Here is a 17288-nt window from a genome sequence, read left to right as displayed (position 1 = left end):
TCTGGGATTCTGATATCCATGTTAATATCTTTTGTTACTGTTCCACAGATTCCTTTTCTTCCCCCAGTCTCTTTTCTCTTGTTTGTTAGATTGAATAAATTTGATTGAACTGTTCTCAATTCAGTGATGCCATCTTTTGTCATCTGTACTCTACCATTGAGCCCATCCAATGAGGTTTTTTTTTTTTTTTTTAAATTTTGGTTGTTGTGCTTTTCAGTTCTATAATTTCCACTTGGTTCTTTTTTGTAACTGCTATTTCTTTGATGAGGTTTTATATTTTTTCATATGTTTCAAGGGATTTCATAATTACTTGCTGAAACCATTTTATGGTAACTGCTTTAAAATCTCTGCCAGATAGTTCTAACATCTGATTCATCTCACTATTGGTGTCAGTTGACTATCTTTTCTCACTCATGTTGTGATTTTCCAGGTTCTTGGTATGACAAGTTACTTTTTTTTTTTTTCACTGTATCCTGGACATTTTGCAAATTATGTTAGGATACTCTTAATCTTATATAAATCTTCTATTTTAGTAGGCAGCCACTCTGTTTAAGTTTTGGGGTTGTTTTTTAAGGTTTACTTTTGTAGTCTATAGTTTCAATGACAGTTTTTTGAGCCCTTGCAATGCTGTTCTGGTCTACTTTGTTCTGGTTTTGCGTAAGCTCCCACTGGATCCCTGCATGTGATGTGCCTACATGGATATCATCGGGCAGATGTAGGGGAATGCCCTAGGTCACCATTGGCCATTGCATGGGCTGGGAGACACTGGGCCTGCTGGCACTGCTAGTGCAGATGTATGTATATCATGCATTTTTTATTCTAGCATTTTTATTATTTTATCTTTTTTACTTTTCATTTTTAATCCATCTCAAATTCATTTTGATATCAAGACTGAGGTGAAGAATTTAGCCTTTCTTACTCTCGTCCCCTAGTTGGGGAGCCAATTATTCTAAAACCATCTGCTAAAAATTCTACCTTCTTACAAATCTGAAATGCTACCTTCATCAAACTCTCAACTTACATGTGCATTTATATCTATAAATATGAACTCTATAAATATGCTGAACTCTTTTTCTTTGGTCTACTTTTGTTGTTGCTTTAGTTACTGTAGAGTTAAAAATGTTTTCATATTCGACAAGGCTAGTCCCTTCTCTTTAATTTGCTGGTGATTCACATATGTTTTGCTTTCTAAAAGGATTTGCAACATGTCTGCAGATAAAGACAGGCAAAGGAAGATGTAGCTTGACCTGATGGAAGTTTCTTGCAGTGTTCCAGGAGAGAGATGGTGGGATACTATAATGTAGGATAATCTATCTGATTGTCTTCCAAATTTCCATCATTTTCTGGTATAATGCCTGTATAATTTTTAACATATCTATATGTTGTCTGCACTATTACTTTTTTGCAAATTCAATTTACTTTTTTTTAAAAAGGGTATTTATTTTTTTTTTAGAGAGAGAGTGCGAGTGGGGGTGGGGGGTGGTGGGGGAGAAGGTAAGGAAGAGAGAATCTCAAGCAGATTCTGCTGAGCCCAGAGCCTTACACAGTGCTTGATCTCCCAACCCCTGTGAAATGATGACCTGAGCCAAAATCAAGAGTCAGATTAAGCAACTGAGCCACTCAGGCGCCCCTAATTCAATTCGCTTTTAAATTTTAAGTATTTATATTGGTCTTATCCTACATGCTATCTGTAAAAGCACAGATTCAATGCAGTAGTTATATATATTTCTAACATATTAAATATTATAGCTAACAATGAAAATAAACATCGTCCACGTAGTACCTACAGCATACTGCCAGCAGTTTGAGAAACAAATGGTCTGAGCAAACAATTCTCATCTGTTCTCCAGATGAAAATCCTCACTCAGAAGCGAGCCACCTGGGTTAGCTGGTGATCTCTGTTGCTTGAGCTGGATGCTGGGTGCACAAGTGGGTTCAGTTTGTGAAAATCATTAAGATGTTCACTTAGAAACTCTTTTCTGTGTGATTAGGATAATTCAGCAAAAGGTTTGAAAAGTATCTCCATATTGTTTGTGCTAATTACTGGTAATAAGGTCTATGGCATGTACTCTTACACAGGTCATGCAAAGAAATGACTAATGAAGTGAGTAGCAGTCACACAAATGTAAAACATTGGTAGCAGTTTCTCTTCAGAGTTCTGATGTTCCTGCAAGCAAATATACCCTCACACAGATCTCTGGAAAGGGCCACAGAGGATATTGTAGGCCAATCAGAATGTTCACGGGATGATAAGACCTCGGTGAAGCGATCTGTAGAGCAGAAATAGATGACAATGCCAAAGGCCAGAGTCTTAATATCCTTATCTCTTAGTCTTTATTAAAGGTAAACAGAGATAAATGGAAAAATGCCATCCTACCCTCACGAAGATCAAATTAGAGAGTGAGATTGCAGGGAATCAAATATCTTGTACTGACCTGTCACAAGCACTTACTCAGATACAGCAAACACACAGCACACTCTTTTTTCTTTTTCCTTTTTTTTTTTTTATACCCTAAGGTGATTCTGGCTTTTAGATTTCTGAATTCTCCCACTTCAGAATCTACCTCTTGCTGAGCACCCTCAGCACCCATAATAATAAAGGTCACAAAAATTACTGATACTAAAATCTCACTGCCAAACCAAAGCTGCTGTTTTCCTGCATGGAGATTCAAGTGGCTTCCATCTTCTGTCCTGTAAGAACAGAAGAAAATAACCCAGTTTCCCTCTGTTGGTGGCCATGGAAACTAACCTCCAATATTTCTTTCAGTGCCTGAATAATAGCAAAAAGTACAGCATCCTTCAGAGGCATCCATTAATTTGTTTCATGCTAAAAAACAATAAAACTACCGACCTTAAAATTCAACCTGCACGTTTTCAACAAGTCCTGCGGGTTTCGAGTATTTGGGGGCCAGAGGACTAGGAGAAGCCCCTGGGGAGAGAGTCACAAGATTGTTCATCAGAGAAAAACCTGGAGGCTTGTTTCCTCAAGTATCTCTCAAAGACTTACTCATTTCCTATTTCCTACCATATAGGAAAAAAAGCACTGCCTTCCAGCGGTGCTTCTGCACTTCAGTGTGAAATACTGTTCTTTCTCTGATAGTCTCAGAACTGGAAGCCTTACTTACTATGTAATTCCTGATTTTTAAAAGTCTCCTCTCTCCACCCGAGAGTCCCCAAGAGCCCTGCCTGAGAGGGCTCACTCACTCTTAATGTACACTCTGAGGATGATCTAGTGCAAAATCTGCTTTCTGGCAAACTTATGGAGCCTTAGGCCAATCAAATTTCACCTAAAGTTTCTCAAAATCTAACTGCACAGGGTTGCCAACTTCTCTTGTTCCCCCAAATGATATAACTCTTTCCATCAGTGTAATTTAGTCCCAGGGCTGTCAAGGCTAGGATTAGTAGGAGCCCTCCTATTACAGCTTCAGAGAGCTTGGTGCCAGGTGATGTCATTCTACCACCTGAGTCTCAAACTGGGGTTCAGGACACGGCCGTGGAGCAAAGCATCTGCCAGGGCAAGCCAGTGCCAGCTATTTATTTATTTATTTTAAAAAATTTTTTTATTGGAGTTCAATTTGCCAACATATAGCATAACACCCAGTGCTCATCCCATCAAGTGCCCCCCTCAGTGCCCGTCACCCAGTCACCCTCACCCCCCGCCCACCTCCCTTTCCACCACCCCTTGTTCGGTTCCCAGCTATTTAAAGCCACTGCCCGGCCAAGCAAGGACAGGACAGGGGTGAGGGGCCACCTGTTCAGAGGGTGACAGAGGGTGCTGGCAGCAGGCAGGAAGAAGGCAAAAATGATAGGAAGGAGCCCACTTGGGCAAAGGATCCTCTTTCTCTTCCTCCATGCCTGCCAAGGCTGTGTCTCCTCAGCCTAGCATTGCATGATTGAGCCTACAGACTTTAGGCGGTGGCGCATATTTGTTTTCTTCACACCTTTCACATTTGCAATCTGGTGGAGACAAAGAGGCTTTCTTTCTTTTTCTTTTTTTTTTTTTATAATTTGCAAATTTTAGCTTTTATTTTAAAGGGTCCAAATGTTCCTTCCACACCCTGCTGTGATTATAAAACAGGGAATTCTGGCTTTGGAGAGGCAAGGGTATGATTAACATGTGATGCATTTTAAACCGTATTTAAATCTTTAGATTATTTTGGGAAATACATTCCCAATCACATGGTCTCAGTTTTACAACTTGGTATGACTCTTCTACTTGGTTTGGCACAGAGCTTTAAATCCTTCAAAAAGCTCATCTAATGAGAAAGCCTGTTCTCATAGGTTGGGTTGTCCCAAGAAGTAGACTCTGAGTCAAGGATTCAGGTACAAGAACTTTATTAAGGAAAGGCTTCCAGGAGACACCAGTAGGTGAGCAGAAGAAGGAGGACAGGGAGACAGATGAGGCTGAGCCAGGTGTGATATCGTGGGAAGTCTCAGTCTTGGCCTGATCCAGAGGGGAGCTCTGGAGAATAAATTATGCCTCAGAGCACCTCCTTCCTTCCTTGGGGCAAGGAAGCTGTGCTTTTGGGCTCCCCAGCCAGTCAGTGGCCTGAAGTCAAAGGGACGGGTAGGGTGGGGTGGGAGGTAGTGTGGACATAGGATCTATAAAGTCCACAAACGCTACTGGCCCAACTGGCTCCCAGGGGGCTGGACACACAGGGCTGGCTGGAGAGGCCCTAGGGGATATGAGTGGTGCACCCATAGCATCGGCCACAGGGCATCCTCCACACTTCCTGCTCTTACCACGGGGGGGGGGGGGGGGGGGGGGGGGGGGGCTACTTAGAGGTCTTTCATCACGTTCTGCTGCAAGAGGAAATGAATGATGTCTTTTGAAAGTCCCGGGGTGGGCTTTTCGTCCTCCACAAGCACACTTCCTTCTCCCACTGGGTAGAAGTGGGCGTCCTTGGAATGCCTCTGTAAGACTGAGCAGCCATCCTGGCTGAAGATGACCCTGGCCATCTGAAAACTGCGAAGGGCATACTTTTGGCTCTCCTGGCCCTTCAGTTCGTTGATTTTCTGAGACAGGCACTGGCAGACCGATGTGGAGAGTGGGTTTCTAGCAGCTGGGTGTAGATCGTCAAACATTTCATAGAATCTATCCAGGGATTTCCGAAGCCCGTCATCCTCTGCCTTGGTCTCCGTTTGGCCCTGCACAGAAGGGTTAAGCCAGAAGTTCTCAGAGGTCCCGGAATCATGCTGTTCAGTATTGAGGTTACTGGTGTCTGTAAGACAAAACACATTCCAGTACTTGGACACATATTCAAAAAAGCCAAAAGCAGGTGATGTCTCTTCTATTCACCACACTGACTGTTCTTAGGTGACTGGTAATGGTCAGAATTAGCTGATTTCAGAACTGATTCCCACCATGCTGGGGTTATGCGACTTGTTAGCTCAAAACAAAAACATCTTATTTGTAAGTTTCAGGAGTTCTTCATCTATGGTCTTTGCATAAAAGTTCAGGGTAGCTGTGTATCTGGATGGGGGAAAAAATCATATTTATTTTCTCTAACCTCAACTGGAAATTAAGCATTTTCTTTCATAATAAATTTAATCAACAAACCTATTAGTAGTGGTACCTATGACTTTGTTACCAATAGCTCACAGCTATTTTCATATCACATGATAGTCTGCAAAAGATGTTTTAAAATATCATTTATGCTTATCACTATGCTATGGACTAAAGTGTGGCCCTCCAAAATTCACAAGTGATAGCCCCAATCCCTAACATGACTGTATTTGGAAATAGGGTTTTTAGGAGGTTATTAGGGTTGTAAGAGTGGGAGCCATTCTGATAGGAGTGGTGGCTTTATAAAAAGAGGACAAGATCTTTCTTTCTCTCTGTCTGTCCATGTGCAGGAACTGGGGAAGGGCCACGAGAGGACACAATGAGAAGGTGGCCTTCTCTAAGTCAGCCCTCCCCAGAGCCCAACCATACAGGCACTGTGATCTCAGACTTCTGGTCTCCAGAATGCTGAGAAAATACATTTCTGTTGTGTAGGCCACCCAGTCTACGGTATTTTGTTATGGCGACCCAAGGAGACTAATACACAGCGCTTTGAAATTACCACAGTTATTAGTTCTGATACTAGATCTTATTATTTAAGTATTAATTTACAAAACATATTTTAGAGACTCTTAACCATAGGGAACAAACTAAGGGTTGCTGGAGGGGAGGTGGTGGGGTGATGGGGTAACTGGGTGACGGGCATTTAAGGAGGGCACTTGATGGAATGAGCACTGGGTGTTAAATACAAGTGATGAATCACTAAATTCTACCCCTGCAACTAATAATATATATTAACCAACTTGAATTTAAATAAAATCTTAAAAAAAGTAAAGTTTAAAAGAATATATTCATTATAATATCATGCATTTGTTCTTTAACTATTTTAATAACTACATTTCAGTACTTTTTTCCTTGGCAATCCTACATATTTTCATTTTTGCATTTAAAAACATTATTCTGAGAAAAGGTTGGTAGGCTTCAGCATATACTAACAGGATCCATGGCACAAGTGTAGTAAAGACCCCTTAATGTAGACAGTGCTGGGCATTTACACCGTTCAGACACTGTCTTTCTCTATTCCCTATAGTAATCCTATAGACTATTTATCTCTAATTAAAATCTCCACCTTTGTGTTTTTAAAGGAGTAGCAAATAAACTGAGCGATTTAATAATAGACAATATGAAGCCAGAATTGATCTCACTTCTGTACCTCTCTGGGAACTCTAATTCTTAATACAGGAATCTCTTAGCTCTTCTGAAACAAAGGACTTTCCTATCAATGTGTTCTAGAAAAGATTCCACACCAAGAATCTAAAGAATTCCCTAGACACCAACCAGTTTTATTCTTTAAAATTTTATGCTTTAAATCAAAATATATTTTCCTCTTCTGCTCTGATGTAAGCTTTAATAAATTACTAGCTTTAATTCCACACACACACCCTCCACTAACTCAATTAGTAGCTATAATAAAAAATATTTGTACTTGCTAATGATGAAGAAAGTTGTATGATACGGTGGGTGGTTTTAGAAAAGGAGAAGGGATCTGGAGTTTTGACTCTAATTTTGCTACCAGCTAGATATCATACTACATTGCTGAGCTTTTAGTTTCCCCATCTACAAGAGTTTTAGTAAATGGTCTGTCTTCTAGAATTTCTCTGGTAAAACAAGGAACAGAGAAGTCGATAATCCAAAGCATCCAAGAAGGATGTGGACACATGTAGTATGAGACACAGGTAGCCCCACACATGGACAGACATCCACTGGTCCACCATTCAAGTAGCCCAACAACCCAGAGCACTTAGCCACCTTGAAGAATGGCTGATTCCAGGGTGGTTATAGGAAAGTACATGATGGGACTGGTATATCTTACTGTTCTAGAATGCTCAAATTGTGATAGGGGCTTGTCAAGGGGGAATAGAGGCCAGCTGGAAACGGATGATCTGGCCACATCTGGAACAAATAGAGCATCAAAATAAATAATGATAGTAACTGATGATAGCCCATTTATGAAAATATAAAACAACAAATCCATAAAATAATTGAAAATTGGCTGAGGAACAGGCTATTTATAGTCTCAGAGTACTTCCCCATAAAATACTTATTAGTTACAAATGGAAAAAGAATAGCTTCATGGTGGAGAAATCTGGCACATGTCACCTTAATCAAGTGACCTAAGTGATGGGACTAATTGAAATCCTGTTGCCACCTGACCAGATGCAACAAGACCCTGCACAAATTCTCTGGTAGTCCTGCCAAAGGTACATCACCCGACCCTGATTATGAGGAAGCAGCAGACAAAACCAAATTGAGGGACATTTTGCAAAATGACTAGCCTGTCCTCTTCAGAAGTACCAAGATCATGAGAACCAAGGTAAGAGTGAACAAGACTGCTCTACGCTGAAGAACACTAAAGAGACAGAACTAAACACAGCACATGATTTTCAACTGGATCTTTTTGCTATAAAGAACATTCCTGGGGGGCACCTGGGTGGCTCAGTGGTTGACCATCTGCCTTTGGCTCAGGTCGAGACCCCAGGCTCCCTGCAGAAAGCCTGCTTCTCCCTCTGCCTATGTCTCTGCCTCTTCCTGTCTCTCATGAATAAATTAGTCTTAAAAAAAAAAAAAGGGGCATTCCTGGGATTGCCTGAATGGGGTCTGGAGATTAGATGGTAATAATGTACCCATTTAAATGTTCGGATTTTGAGAGTTCCATTGGGTTGTGTAGCCGAATGTCCTCGTTTATAGGAAAATCAGAAGTGGTGGGCATCAGGCTGGCAGCTTACTCTCAAATAATCATGGAGAAAGAAGTTCTTTGTATTGTACTTGTAAGTTTTCTATGAGTTTGAGATTCTTTCAAAAAAATAATTAAAACAAACTTCTGGAGGAATAATTGTTAAAACTTCCTTTGGTGACCTACTTTAATATTAACAGAAACAAAGAAAGCCCTAGCCCAGGGCTTGGCAAACAGTCTTTGTGGCTATAATAGAGCCAAGGGAAAAAGGGGCAGGCAAGGGGTCCCACAATGGCAGGATGAGATGTCGCTTCCCACCCTCCCCAAAGATGATCTGGCCCCAGAGACATAAGGCAGGAAGTCAGGGGCTGAGAAGGGTCAATGGGAAGAGTGGAAGAGAGAAAGATCCTCAGCAGTAACAGAGAACGCTGGGGAGTTCCTGAAACTGCCACCCGAGGCAGCCATCCACACAGAACCCTCTAAGTAGCACAGCATGTACTTAGTAAGGAACTGGTCAATAACTTTGATTTGAACCTAATGAGCCTAAAACCTGAGCATGTCTCCTCTGTTTTTCATGAAAATATCAGGCAGATTGCAACTCATCTTCAAAGAAACACTCCTGCCCCTTTCCAGAAGAGCAATGACAACATGGGTTATTTACTACAGATCAGTTCTTTTGAACACTGTCTCCAGCTCATTTCAGTCTTTGATTTTCTTTTAAAACTCACTTTATTACCAACAACAAAGCCATCCCTCTGATCGTATGGCTGTTGCAGCCTTTCTGATTATCTGGGATTTCTTTGCCAGCAAATAGAGCTAATTGCTTTCCTTTTCCTGTCCTACATGTGGACAGAATGGCCATCTTTGATGATTCAGTCAGCTCCTGCAGGGGTACATCCTCACAGCTATGTTCAAATGGCACCTTATTCTTGTATTAATATAGTCCAGACTCATAGGGCTCTCACTTGGGACAGTAATGTCTACTCTAGGGAGAGTCTGGGGATGTTTCTGTGTCAGTGATTGGAAAGTGCTACTTGTATTTAGTGAGTGAGGTCAAGGGCGTAAACATCCTATAATGCATAGGACAATCCCATACAACAAAGAATCATCCTCCCCCAAATGCCAATGATGCCTCTTACCCCTGGGAGGAACAGTGGCTCAAAGGGTGGATTCTGGAAAGAGTAGGAGGTAAATGCTGAGTCCCACTGCATTGTAATATATTGAGTTGCCTTGGACTTCCAAGACACCTTTGCTATTGATCCCTGCACAATGCCTGCCTTCCTTCCTTCCTTCCTTCTTTCTTTTTTTTTTTTTTTAAGATTTTATTTATTCATTTGACAGAGATAAAGAAGACAAGCAGAAAGAGGGAGAAACAGGCTCCCAGCTGAGCAGGTAGCCCAATGTGGGGCTCGATCCCTGTACCCCGGGTTCATGATCTGAGCCAAAGGCAGCCACTCAACCAACTGAGCTACCCAGACACCCCCACAATGCCTTTCTTACTGGCACCTATTGATACCATGCATTCCTCCCTTCTCAGACCTTGAGACCATTTCATTGTTCTCAGCAAGGGCCCCAGTCCCAATGATTTTGGCAATATCTAAATTGAGGGGAATTTCCCTTTTTATTCCAATTTGCTTCCATCATGAATAGAATTTCTTTAGGAATTGACAAGAAGTGAGGAGGACGGCCATGCTTTTGCATGCATTGTTTCAGGGTCACCTATCTACCAGAGCAATTGTTTGTTAAATTTTCTTTTAACCAGAGAGAAAACAGCTAACATACAGATGTTTGAGATTCTTACAAATCTGAAAGTATTTTTCTATTTTTAGGAGTGATAGATGGTAGTTTGTTCAGTAATCCAGGCAATCAATTTGCATGGAGGATTTGAGATTAATAGTTGCATTCCGAAAGAGGCCATTAGCCTTTAGAAACCCAAATGTTTAATGGGAGTTTCCTCTAAAGAATCTTTCATGGCCACTTCTGGGGTTGATGAACGCGTAGTAGGATTTTATCACCATGGAACATTTTAGCTTTCAACTTTTACCACGTTTTTCCTAAAAGGATTTGATATTTAGAATCCCGTCTCCCTCCTGCATCAGTCTCAATAGCTGCCTACTCTGCTTTAGTTGTTCAGACTCTGTTTTACTGGCAACTGCTAGTTGGGAGGATCTGTGGTTTCCAGGCTGCATAGAGCTGAAAGAAATCAAAGACTTAATAAGAATAGAGAATTATCAGATTTAAGGAGAGAAAGAACTTGTGGCTGATACGGTCATCTTTTATGGTGCTCAAAGGGAACGTTACCCCTTTTGCAGGCCAGTGCCCGGTACATTCCTAAGTGTGGCCCTGCTGCCTTGGTTTATCTGTTGGGGGCCCCTTGGGTTCTGTGTGCCTCTAAGAACGTCATGGGTGTAAAAGAACAAAGTGGGGGGGGGCATGTCCTGATCAACAGTCCCTGAGGAGCATACTTTGGATGCACTGACTCCTCTCCTTTATGACAGCTATCAGACTTCAAAGGCCCCACATGATCTCTACATGGTGACATTATCTTTTTTTTTTTTTTTTTTTTTTTACAGTAGGGTCTATTGCCCATGGATCTGGAGCCCTGATCTGCAGTCTGCACCTCCCTGTCCAGATCTGCTTTTCCTTCCTACCCTCTTCTGTTCCTCTCACTCCTGCCATCCCACTCCATACCCTGCAGAGGAAAAGAGGAGTGATCAGGTTCACTGGATGAACAGGATGAAGTCCTAACTCCAGCCCCACGGGCCGCATGAAAGTCTGACTGGAGCAACACCCCTGCATCATTGCCTCCAGAAATCCGGCTTCTTTTCTGATCCCTGCAAGCTCCCTCTTCAGAACCTCTGCACCTGCTGTTCCTCTGCGTGGAACATGCTTTCTCCACACATCTGTGCAATCGTTTTGGTCACCTCCTCAGGTCCCAATGGGGCAGCCACTACCTCCACACTGCTTCGTGACAGGGCAGAGGGCAAAGAGCATGGGGGAGCAGGCAGTGACCGGGAAAGCCCTGTCACTTCTGTTCACATGTCATTGGCCAATGTTCATTCCTAGCACCAAGCCTGATTTCAAAGGAACGTGGATGAACACTTCTCCTGTAGGGGGAGGTAGAGAGCACTGGTGACCAACAATTCAGTCTTCCATACCTTACGGGAGCTCGCTATTTAAAATCACATTGCAAAAAAAATAAATAAATAAATAAAATCACATTGCCCTCACTCCTCCAGGCCCTGGCTGTCCCCATATCCCTTATCTGCCATATATTTCTATATAAACATAGTAGCATCTAATAATGTATGATTTGTTTGCTCATGGAATTTGTTTCTCTTGATACCTGCCGCACCCCCATGGCCTAGAGCAGGGCTAGCACAAGGTAGATATTTAAAACGTTTCATGTTTTGATTTACTTGATGAATTTCATTCTCAAATAAAGATGTAAACCCACATGATTACTAGGGTGAGCAGTACTCACTACGGTGACTAGGTTTACCCAGGACAATCCCAGTTTATGCCTGTTGTCTCAATTAATTGTTAATAGCACCTTCTTTCACTCTCAAAAGGGCCCTGGATCACACGACTCATTACATGTATACATGTCTCATGACACAGCCATCACATTTAAGCCCCTGTCCTACATCCCTATGTCTTGTGGGGGGGAGGGGCAAGTTTTGGTGCCAGAGATAATTCCAGGCTGTGGGCTAAATAATTTGGTGTGTACACACTTTTTTCCCCCCCTAAATTTCCTACTGTCCTCCAAGACAATCCTCCTTTCCTTACTCTTTGTGCTCACAGCAGTCTTTTCTCCTATCTGCCAGCTGTCCAAGAACTATTTGGTTTCTGCTCTGCAAGGAAAGGGCCTCAATTCACTATACCAACTTACTCTGATTCCTCTTTCTGGTTTCATGTGGTTTTCCACCACTGTGTAATAACCCCCACATTGGGGGCACCTGGGTGGCTCAGTGGTTTAGCGCCTGCCTTCGGCCCAGGGCGCAATCCTGGAGTCCTAGGATCGAGTCCCACATCGGGCTTCCCTGCGTGGAGCCTGCTTCTCCCGCTGCCTGTGTCTCTGCCTCTCTCTCTTTCTGTCTCTCATGAATAAATAAATAAAATCTTCAAAAAAGAAAAAAAAATAACACCAGCATTAGCGTTCTAAGATACATTACTTTCTGTCTCTTTAATAACATAAAATTAATGACAAAAAAAATCGATAAGCTTACTGCCTTCTTTTGCCTGATAGCAACCCTGCCATCTGCAACTTGTACATTTTAGAATTTGCAACTATTCCTTTAAAGGACAAAACCCACAGACTGACAGAGGGGTGGTGGCAGGATGTGGATAGCAAGATATTTAATCCAAATTAACACTTCAAAGGATGGATGGTCTGGTCAGGTGCTTTTGAAACCTCAGTCGGAGCCTGTACTTGTTTACATCTGAAAGCTAATCCTGATGAATCACCCAGAGGAGAGGTGGCATATGCTGTCACCCTTCATCCTAATTGTGAACATAAGCAAGGGGCAGAAGCTAGGGTCCTCTAAAAGGCAACTGCTAAGAAAGAAAATGAGGGCTGGAAAAACCCAAAAATATGTGTGATGAGTGAAGAGCCCTAAAATTAAGTGCCCAGGGAAATTAATAAGGCTCATCTCTGCCATCTGATTTGTAAACGATCTCACTTTTACCTTGGCATTTTATATTTTCTTAAGCAATTAAAGTATTCTGAAAATTACAGAGAACTAGAATATCCAAGTTCACACCACTCCAAAATGACAACTGCCATACTGTCATATTTGCTTCAAGACTTTTTTCTTATTAAAGAAGTAAACATTTTAGGGATGGGTGAAACAGGTGATGGGGATTAAGCAGTGCACTTGTCTTGATGAGCACCGGGTGTTGTTAAAGTGTTGAATCACTATATTATACACCTGAAATTAATATAACACTGTGTTAACTACACTGAAATTAAAATAAAAATAAAACAACAAAAAAGGAAATATTTTAATCAAAGTTGCCCACTTCCATATGGAAATTCATTCCTTCCAGGTCATTTTTATTTATTTTTTACTATTTGTTTTTAAAGATTTTATTTTTAAGTAATTTCTACACCCAGCATGGGACTGGAACTCACAACTCAGAGATCTAAGTGTCACAGGCTCTACTTACGGAGCCAGCCAAGCACACTTTCCAGCTCATTTTTATACTTTGCATATATTATAGTGTTGCTTTGTGTGATGGTCATTTTATTTTCCATATACAAAGTTTTGCTTTTTTCCCCTCCACTTTATGAAGTTTTACTTCCAGCCATTGTTGATAATACATGTGAATCTGCTTTATAGTATTCTAATATAAGAACATACGGCATTATTTTTCATCCATTTCATTCTCTTGCTGATGGACATGGAGGTTGTATCTAATTCTTCCCATCACAAACAAGGCCTCAGTGAAGCCCCAGTACCCACTTCCTGGTGGACATGCAGACTTTCTCTGGACCAGTAGCAGAAGGGCTGAGTCGAAAGGAATGTGCGTTTTCGATTTCACTGGAACCTGCCAAATCACTCTCCAAAGTGGCCATGGCACTCCCACCAGCTGGACCTCGGTTTCCCTATTTCTCTGTAACTTTGCTAAACTCTGATCTCGTCGGGCATTTCCAATCCTATCTCCTTACTCGGGGTCACATTTCCCTCCACACTCAAAATGGGTGAACTGCTGCTCTTCTGATACTTAGTGGCCACATGGATTTCCTGTACTGTGAAAAATTCACATTCTTTACCATTCTTCTACTGGGCTTTGTCTCTTTTCTATCTTCTTTTTAATAGCATGCAAGATGAATCACAGAGAAAAACAGTATCTTTGTGACTTTTCTCCACTTGATCTCATGACTAGAATATCCCAGTCTGAGGCTGGGCAAAAGAGCTCCGGGTTTGTTTTTGTTTTAATGGCAAATCTTCTCAAGGAAGACAACCTTCACAGTGTCAGTTTATGGCTTCCAAAAAGTGACGCTGTGTCTCTGCTCCATTTAGTAAAAAAGTCACGCACTAAGCCAGATCCAGGGGCAAGGAAACCAGCCGGCTTACCAGAGCCACATTTTCCAGGCAAGAAAATTGAGACAAAGACCGAGTCTCCAGAATCCCCTCACGAGAGGGTTGGTGAAGAGACCACAGAAAAGTCTAATCTGCTTATTAACTTTCTTAACTAAAGTGATCTTCCTATGGCTAACATCTAACATATGCCATAATTAGGACCAATGATAGCTTTCCACATTGGCTGTGGAAAAGCCAGGCAGGGGGGTTCTCCCTAGATGATTCTGGTAATACAAGTTTAGGAATCACAGGCCCAGATCCTAAAAATGCTTAACAATTCTCTTCTTTAGTAGGAAACGAAGGTTTTGCCTGAGGCTCGATTTAAAACAGCTTCGTTTTGCATTTTGTTAAGTAAAAGCCAAATTAAAGGATCAGAACCTGACCCCTTTACAGCTAGAAAAGCCAGGGGGAATGATCTGATTCAACTCTATTGCACTTTCAGGATCAGACTAGCTAGAGCTGGACCAAGACCTTGGATCCCCTGACCCTGTCCAGGTTTTGGGGCACAGCTCATGGGTGCTTTGGCACCTCGAGCCCTGAGACGGTACTAAGAGGCAAGGCTGTCAGACCAGGGTACCGGAGACAGTATCTCCCTCAGGAGCCATTGGGAATGAGGAGCTTTCCTGCAACACTTAAAGCAATCATTTAAAAATGTCCCCCTCCAGGCGTCTCCGGGATCGAATCCCATGTAGGGCTCCCTGCATGGAGCCTGCTTCTCCCTCTGCCTGTGTCTCTGCCCCCCCCCCCCCCCCCCCCCCGTCTCTCATGAATAAATAAATAAAATATTTTTTTAAAAAGTCCCCCTCCGCTGACAAATGTTTTTTTTCCAATCTCATTTTACATGGGATGTTTCAGCAGATTTATTTCATATCATGGCCTAGATAGTAAGGCACAATCATGAGCAGAAAAGAAAATCAAATGATTCCGGATCTAGGTTGCTATGGCGACACTGCTATTTTGAATACGATTGTTTACTTCAGCAGAATTAAGTTCAGTGTGAGCAGCTAATTAAGATGAGGCTTGAAGCTTTAACCTTAACCTTCACTGTAAGAAAAGAAAAAAGAATAAGCATTTTAAAAATGATGCTTGAAGTGTTGCTGTAGATGTATTTAGCAGAGGGATCATCACCCTTTGCTGGGGAAGCAGAAAACTGATTATTTTTTCCTTGAAGAGGAATGGGGGCCTACTCACCATCTGTCCAATTCCACAAGTCAATATTTCCTAATTTTAAGATAAAAAGAGGAACAGAACAGAATTCTTATCAAAACAGAGCCAATTTCACTGTTGACATCAGCAGACTTTCTGAGACCAGCAGACAAGGAAAATCTGATGTTTTCCTCTATGCAGTAGGCAAAAGGATTTTTGTTAGATGCATATTTGTGTAAACAGACTTCATTCCACATCAAATCAACTTTAAGTATGTCTGTGAAGTAACAGGTTGAATTGTAAACAAATACACCAGAATGCAAATGTATAGCTGAGTGCTTCCCCTGCAAAGTGATCACCCTGGGAGGCCAAGCTCTTATTTTCAAAATGCTGACATTGCTGAGAACATGCTGGAGCCTCTTAGGAAGTGTCTCCACTCCCCCTGGAAGCTTCTTCTGAATGGTGGCAAATCTCCATCCTCAGAGGACAGAATTACCATTTTGGAAATTGTCAAAAGGCATTAAGAATAAAATCTGAGAAATAATGTAGGTGATCAAGCAAAAATAAATTGCTTTTCTTACATTACATACACTGGTTCTGAAAGCAGTTCTTACAAAGGAATTCCAAAACCATTTCTGCATGATGGCAGGTAGCACGGTATTATATACTTTCAGATGTGTTACTTTAAAGGGCAGAACGAATGTGAATTTAAGTTCTAGCTTCTGTAAAACAGCTCATAGTCATAGGTCAGAAATCTGAATATTTCTATCCTGATAGATGAAAGGCTTGTGAGCATGGACTGGGTTTAGAAGGCTTGAGTTTTGAGTGCCAGCACGGCCACTTATTGGCTATGTGACCTTGGGCAAGTTACTTGGCATCTCTGAATCTTCACGTTCTCATCTATAAAATGAGGATGATAATAATAATGATCCATACCCCAAAGGACAGTTGTAAGAATGAAATGATTTATTAGCATAAAGCCTAGCACACAGTTCACACCCAATAAATAAAAGCTACTCTGTAATTACTATCACGGTGACAAGAGCAACACCAGCAGCAGTGATATAAATATTAAGGTATTGGTCATTTAACACCAGAGATTTTAAAAGTGAATTGTAAATGCTCTTGTATATCTACATGCAGTGATAGACACATATCACAAAGGAAGTCCAGATGAACAAGTGTTCATTCTCCCAACTGGAAGAAATGTCGCCTTTACCAACAGCTAGTGCCCCACCCTGGCCTCAGTGTTGATGGGATAAATCAAGGCAAACATCACCCATCTCACCATTAGGACTGACTACAGAGAGGTCCCCAGTGCATGCTCTGCAGAACAAACATGATCCCAGTGTGGGTGGAAACAGCAGGTTCCTCAGCATGTGGGAGTGTCAAACACAGAAGCCCAGGCTTGTGGGGCCCTCCAGCTGTCCCCCAAACATCTCCCAGGGGGTGCGGGGGAGGGGGACCAGTACCAGAGTTGTGGGTGGGACTGCAGTGACTAACCTCCAGGAGCCTCATGGTGGTGATGGTTTCATAGTTGATGGAAACTATGAATCAAGGGAAGAGTTTCAGGGAAAAGTCAAGGTTAGTAAATACACTGAAGAAGGAGACAGATTGCATCAAACAACAACAAAAAAGAGATTGGGAAACTGGGCAGAAAAGATCTCTGTTCATAGAATGGCTGCTGGTGGAGTCAGAATTGTAGTGCTGAGTTAAATTTTAAAAGGCAAGACAAGACTGAGAAAGGCAATGAGAATGGTCCTAGGAGTTAATCCTTCCTCACACACCCACCCTGCCCCTGCTTCCCCCATTTACAGGT

General features: G+C 41.9%; 1 protein-coding gene across 7 annotated transcripts in view; it reads right to left on the bottom strand.

Moving 5' to 3' along the window:
• Positions 1 to 4318: 4318 nt before the first annotated feature.
• Positions 4319 to 17288, bottom strand: part of SHLD1 (shieldin complex subunit 1) — an 81540-nt gene continuing 68570 nt past the window's right edge. For all 7 annotated transcript variants that reach the window (XM_041733485.1, XM_041733487.1, XM_041733488.1 and 4 more), the window contains exon 3: positions 4319 to 5222. In XM_041733485.1, the coding sequence (XP_041589419.1) occupies positions 4780 to 5222 (443 nt within the window). In that variant the 3' untranslated portion in view covers positions 4319 to 4779. The remainder of the gene's footprint in view (positions 5223 to 17288) is intronic.

Source organism: Vulpes lagopus, chromosome 18 (genome assembly GCF_018345385.1).
Source record: "Vulpes lagopus strain Blue_001 chromosome 18, ASM1834538v1, whole genome shotgun sequence".
Classification (NCBI taxonomy): Eukaryota; Metazoa; Chordata; class Mammalia; order Carnivora; family Canidae; genus Vulpes; species Vulpes lagopus.
Note: the sequence above shows the minus strand (reverse complement) of the source record. Positions and strands in the feature narration are given on the sequence as shown.